At 40.4% G+C, this 6321-nt stretch overlaps 1 protein-coding gene across 4 annotated transcripts in view; it reads left to right on the top strand.

The window, feature by feature from the left end:
• GRK5 (G protein-coupled receptor kinase 5) overlaps positions 1-6321 on the top strand; it is a 232592-nt gene that overhangs the window by 130833 nt on the left and 95438 nt on the right. Inside the window, exon 1 of one of the 4 annotated variants that reach the window (XM_032780767.2) lies at positions 832-907. The exons of the other annotated variants lie outside the window; for them this stretch is intronic. Coding sequence (XP_032636658.1) covers positions 847-907 — 61 coding nt within the window. The 5' untranslated portion in view covers positions 832-846. Of the gene's footprint in view, positions 1-831; positions 908-6321 lie in introns of those variants that run through there. 4 annotated transcript variants of the gene reach the window in all.

The following is a 6321-nucleotide window of genomic DNA, read 5'->3' as shown; positions in this document are numbered from 1 at the left end:
CTCTCTCTATTCACTGGGTTTTGGAACCCAGTCCCTTGTCTAGCAAGTGTCCTTTAATTTATATTGAGACATTTCTGTCACAAAGCAGTCCCGTAGTTCCTTGTTCACACAGTCAGGTGGCAACACCTTATCTATCCTACCCCAACAATGAAGAAATTGGGGATCCCAGAAATGTCCAAATAACCATTCCCAGGCTCCTTGCTGGCTCCTTGCTAGGTGTGCCTATGCAAATATTTGAGACCTCACATTCCGGACATTCTTTCCACACTTCCCATAATTGACCACCAGATGTCAGGGCACAGCTCATCCTGACTCTTCTTACAGTTATATCCGACTGATCCTTGACTGCCTGCAGACAAATTTAGAGCAGACTTCTGGCTGCTGTATCATATGCGTGGGGGTAGCCTGGCATACATCATGCCTGTTTTCACGAGCAGTACTGTGCACTCCATAGCCTCACATTTTCAAAGAAATGTATGGAATTTAGCCACCCAACTCCTCATTAAAGTCAAACTTTATGTATATGTGAAAATGCAGATATACTGTAACAGTGAGATAATCCCACATCTCTCCTTGCTCAGTGAAACTCAACAGTTTACGTGAACAATGTCAACACATAAGTGGGCACACTGCACTTCAGGGAACATCAAATATTCTGAACCGTTGAGATGGTTTGCAAATAGCCATGCCCCTTTGTGCAGTGATCCTGTTACCGTTGCCAAGTTATGTGAAGTCAGGCTGGGTCAGCACTTGAATGGGAGGCTTTCCAGGGATGTTTAGGGGCTGCAGGAGGTATAAGGTTGGTGATTCAGTAGGTGGTAGGTCCCTTAGAATCAGTAGTACGGCATGGGGCATTCAGGTGTTGTCTTTCAAACGGGAAGCAAATCAAAGCACTTGACCGCTTGTGGTGAGTTAAACATTTCATAGCACAATTTACAGAGGTGGGGGTGTTAGTTAAGTCCAGAGTTCTTGTCAGTTCCTGGGGGTGGGTGGTAATTATACTCTACTGAAATTCCCTTGGTTGTTTTGCTCAGTGCTATATGCCACTGCGTAGCATTCATGTGTGCTGCTAAACCGTGACTGCTTTTCAGCGATCCCTGTAAATGCTGTAGCATAAGAATGCACAGCATGTTGAGGTGTTTGGGGATGAGAGGCACTATATAAGTGCAAGAGATTCATATGACAATATGAAACTAAACCAAGGAATGGAAGAAAAGAATAGAATGTTAAGATCAGCTTAGAGAATGCATGGATGATCACTGAGCGGGAAACCATTGTTCGTTTCCTGAGGCAAATCAGCTTTCATAAACACATGAAAGAGGTTCCTCATCAAAATACCCTCTCTTTTTAGCTCTCTTTAATATTGTTCAAGGTTTTTACGTATTTGGACACCAGCCACTGAGCCCTCTCAATCCATCACACTGTTCAGTGAAGAGAGGAGCTTGGTACTGCATACGTCTGCTAAAAAGGAAATCAACATACTTTCCGTTAAACAGTCCCCGTTAGCACAAGTTCCTCTTAGTTTCTTCTGAGTTTCCAAATGACTTTTAAATAGCTTTTCCACTGTTAATACCAATTTTACCCAGCATACCAGCGCCTTCACACCCACTCAGCTGGGGTTATCGCTCAGCAGGAAGTTGAAGCAGAGAGAGAACATAAATTAAGGTTATGTCAGTGTTCCGATTACAGAGAGAGACCTTGTTTTTCAAAAGCTGATATGTTAGCCATAAAATTAGCATTGGTGTTAACTTGTTAAGATAGGTATCTGTTAAAGAGTGAAAATTATGTCTATTTCTTCAGAACTGGTGGAAGGGATTGATTTTTGTTTAAAAACATTTTACAATGTGTTACTGGTGGTTTGATTCACATCATTATTGGGTTTGTTTTTCAATAGTTTTAGTTTACTTAAAAAAATGGGGGGAGACAAATGTTTAAAAAATAATTTGTCATCTTAAGTCTGTGGGGTTTCATTAGTTTATTTGCGGATTTTGAGTGTGTATTTCAAAACCAGCAAGCAAGCAAGAAATCTAGCAACCAGAGAGCAACTATCAGAATCTACTATTTTGTTAAAAGAATCATTAATAAAATGGCTAAGATGTTTAAAATTTGAAGTGGCTCCTGGATATTATGCACAGTAACTATTTTGCATAAGGAATTTTATTATATGCACAGTAGAAACTTGTATTCCTTATATATATGCATTGGCATATTACTTTGCCCATTGTACCATTGTATAGATCTGATGAAGGTTTAGTCTAGACTGATTCAGAAGGCATAGAGTGGTTTTACAGAATTCTTTTTAGTGTTAAGAAAACGATTCACAAGATGTCTCCTTTAGTTTCCTGGAACTGGGATGTTTATTTTGTGCTGTGTACAACAGAAACAGTTCTGTAGAATTCACGGCCTTAAACATTCAAATTACAACATTTACTAAAATATTCTTTCAGCACATATTGCTCAGGGTATAACCAGGGCGACAACTAAGTGAAAGTACTAGACAGAAAATAAGTTGGGTATTTCAGTCATTATCTCTAGAACCAGACAAAAAAGCCCCAAGGTAAAAGACAAACTCACTAGCTGCTTTAACAGCTACAAAATAGGGACAACCAAACCTTCGTTCCTTACTCCAAGGGGCACCTCCATAGTCTGAGGTGACCTTTCGTATTTCTTTGGGGGAACTTTTCAGTCCGTCTTCGTGGCTCATACACTGTTGGGCATTGTTTAAGAAGACAAAAATTGTTTTCCTAGCCAAACTTAAATGTGTATATCAGATACAGTTATCAGGTAACTACTAATTGTTTCACAAAGGCTATAAAACATTAACTATGTTTGTGTTAGCCAGACTGGGGGGACGTACTCAGGGTTTGGCTACACTTGAAACTCCAAAGCACTGCTGTGGCAGCGCTTTGAAATGCAAGTGTGGTCGTGGCGCCAGCGCTGGGAGAGAGCTCTCCCAGCGCTGCACGTACTCCATCTCCTCATGGGGATTAGCTTACAGTGCTGGGGCACTGTTTACACTGGCGCTTTGCAGCGCTGTAACTTGCTGCACTCAGGGGGGTGTTTTTTCACACTCCTGAGCGAGAAAGTTGCGGCGCTGTAAAGCGCCATTGTAGGCAAGGCCCCAGAATATGGATACCCAATTACAGGTCACCTCCCATACATTCTCATCACAGTTAATGCAGAGCTGGGAGAGGTACAGAGTGTTTCATTCATGTAAAGCTGTGGTTCTCAACCACGGTTATGCAGAGGTCTTCCAGGGGGTACATCAACTCATCTAGATATTTGCCTAGTTTTACAACAGGCTACATAAAAATTACTAGAGAAGTCAGTACAAATTAAAATTTCAGACAGACAATGATTTGTTTACACTGCTCCATATACTATACACTGAAATGTAAGTAAATATTTATATTCCAATTGATTTGTTTTATAATTACATGGTAAAAATGAGAAAGCAAGCCATTTTTCAGTAATAGTGTGCTTGTGACACTTTTGTATTTTTATGGCTGATTTTGTAAGCAAGTCGTTTTTAAGTGAGGTGAAATATGGGGGCACACAACACAAATCAGACTCCTGAAAGAGGTATAGTAGTCTGGAAAGATTGAGCACCACTGATTTAAAATGTGCTTGCCAGAGATGGACAAACTGGGCTTGATTCAAAGTCCGTTGAAATCAATGGAAGTCTTTCTATGGTCTTCCATTGGCTTGGCATCAGGCTCATTTTTGTAACTCACAATTTATTCAGCTGGTACACCCCCTTTTCCTGTTCACAAATACAGGGAAACCCCGCTATAACGCGCCCCGCTATAACGCGAATTCGGATATAACATGATCATAAGGTGGCTCTGGCCACCCCAAACAGAAAAAAAAAACCACAAAAAAAAGCAGCCAGAGCGCTGCAGAAGCACAAAAAAGAAAAAAACCGCCAGAGCGCTGCCGAAGCACAAAAAAGAAAAAAAAAAGAGAGGCTGGAGTGTTGCCAAAGAAAGAAAAAAACCCAAAAATGGAATGTGCCTTCCCCACTGCCTCTTCCCCCCCTACCCCCACTTCTTCTGTTGGCGAGAAGAGCCGTTCTCCTCCCCAGGTGCTCCTCACTCTTCCTCTGCCCCTTGTATGTCTCCCCTGCTCTCCCCAAGTGTTTCCCTCTCTTGCTGTACGGCTGAGAGCCCCCACCGCTGGAGCTGCACCCTTTCAGTTACTGTTATGGGCAGTTCGCAAATGCAAGTCGTTTTCTGCCCAAGAGAAATTGACCAGCCTGAAACTGACCAGCTTGAAATGGTAAACCTCGCTATACCGTGACCCCGCATTTATCGCGCTCAAATTTTTTAGATCCAGTCATCGTGTTATAGCAGAGTTTCACTGTAGTTGGCAAGCAATTTTTTTTAATTCATGATTCAAAATGGTTTGAATATTTCATATGAACAAAATTTCACATTATCTGCAACAATTTGACTATACAGTATCTGCAATTCATTATTTGAGCTCTGTCATTAGTCACCTAAGTCACATGGTAATATTTATGGTCATCCAATCAAGGAAAAAAGTTTTATAGAGCGGAGGAGGGCTGGAATAACTCAGAGGGATTCCTAGCACTGCCATTGACAGATGTACTTGTCTGTCCATGTCCACAGCCAATATAGACGGACGGGCTTCATTAAATTGAAAGATACATGCTACCACACAAATGCTGGATCCAGGGGCTATATTCCCCTGCCACACCACTTGGCTGTAGTCCTGACACAGGGCTGGATTACGAGATCCCTTCCTGCCGGTGAAATGCTACCACACTCTCAACCCCACTGATGTTTCTGGTGGTGGTGGTTCCCCCAACACATCATTTGCTTTGCTGCTGCTGCACATTACAAAAAAGTGAGGAGGGGTTAGTCATCCCTCCTGCTGTTCATCCAGAGCCTTTCTCCAAAATCAACAAAGAGATTCTAAGATGGCCCACATAAACATTGCTGCTGCAGATGCTCGTGCAAACATATTCATGTAGCTGTTTGTGGGATTCCACTTTCCACAGACATTTCCCTGGGGAAAACTTCACCACTGTTCAGAGGAAACAAATAAAAGGGACCCCATATACCACTGGAGCAAATTAAATTGTGGGAATTTTCTGACGTATTCTCCTAACCATTTTTTTTTGCAACATCAGCATAGGTCTAATGTTTAGAAAATTTCATCCTTAGTGTAGTTCTTCTCTGATGCATGGAGTCTACCCATGTAGTCTAACACTGTGAAAGCTGGGGGGTTGGGGGGAGAAAAGGAAGGTATGGAAAGCATTGTCTGAATCTGAATTAATGACATGATTAAACATCAGAAGATTATTTTTGTTTGTTTTAAAAGAGACAGTTGACAAGCAGAGAAAATGAAATTGGCGGGACTTGAAGCCAGTTTGAAGTAATTCCATTGTCACAAATAATTTTGTTTATATTTGTATTTTTAATTAATTAGTGTAGTCGGCATCAAAGCAACAGCCACTCCAGTGGGGTTGGTTGTAGGTCTGTCAGAGTTATAAAATCCCACATAAAAAGGGGGAAATAACTCAGGTATAAAAATGTGCTCCAGGCTGGAATGTACTATACATTGTCTGAACATTTTAAAGTTATACAACTGTGGAAAAAATAAGAGTGCTTGAATAGCAAACTGAAAATGATGGCAGTTTAAAATAAAAAATGTTGCAAGCCCCTCAACTGTAGCGTGGTCTAATCTATTTTACTATTTAGTGTAAATGAAAATAATAAATGGGTGATGTATTGAATTTTAGAAAATGTGTGCTTTTGTTACTGGTAAAGTAACTCCTTCACAAGCCTTAGTTTTTAGGATTGATATTATGCACCTATGCAGTACAGACACTGTGCTAATATATGCACTTGTTAAGACAGGAACCATCGCCCAGATCCTTAAAGTATTTGGGTGCCTAACGCCCTTAGGAAATCAAAGGAAACTAGCACTTTTGAGCATCTTGGTCCATGTCTTTGTTTTTAATCTCCTTAAAGTGCATGCAAAATGATGGTGCAGTATAGGTAGGCTTGCCAGAATTCAATTTTTTTATAATTGTAATGAAGAATATCAGATGTTTATTTTTAAGCATTTTAAAATTTTTATTGATTTTAAATTTTCACAGTTGTGCAAAATGATGGATTTTAAGAGATTTTTTTTCTAATTTTATCAATTTAAATGGTCACAGTTGCAGGAAATGTTGGGTGTGGGGTGGGTCAGACAATTATTGAATAGCAGTAGACATTGAGATTCAAAATAACGGTTTATATCTGTTAAAGCACAAACTGTCAGCATCACATGTCAAAATATACAAAATAA

Source organism: Chelonoidis abingdonii, chromosome 15 (genome assembly GCF_003597395.2).
Source record: "Chelonoidis abingdonii isolate Lonesome George chromosome 15, CheloAbing_2.0, whole genome shotgun sequence".
Classification (NCBI taxonomy): Eukaryota; Metazoa; Chordata; order Testudines; family Testudinidae; genus Chelonoidis; species Chelonoidis abingdonii.
The sequence above is the reverse complement of the archived record's forward strand: the minus strand, read 5'-3'. Positions and strand labels throughout refer to the sequence as shown.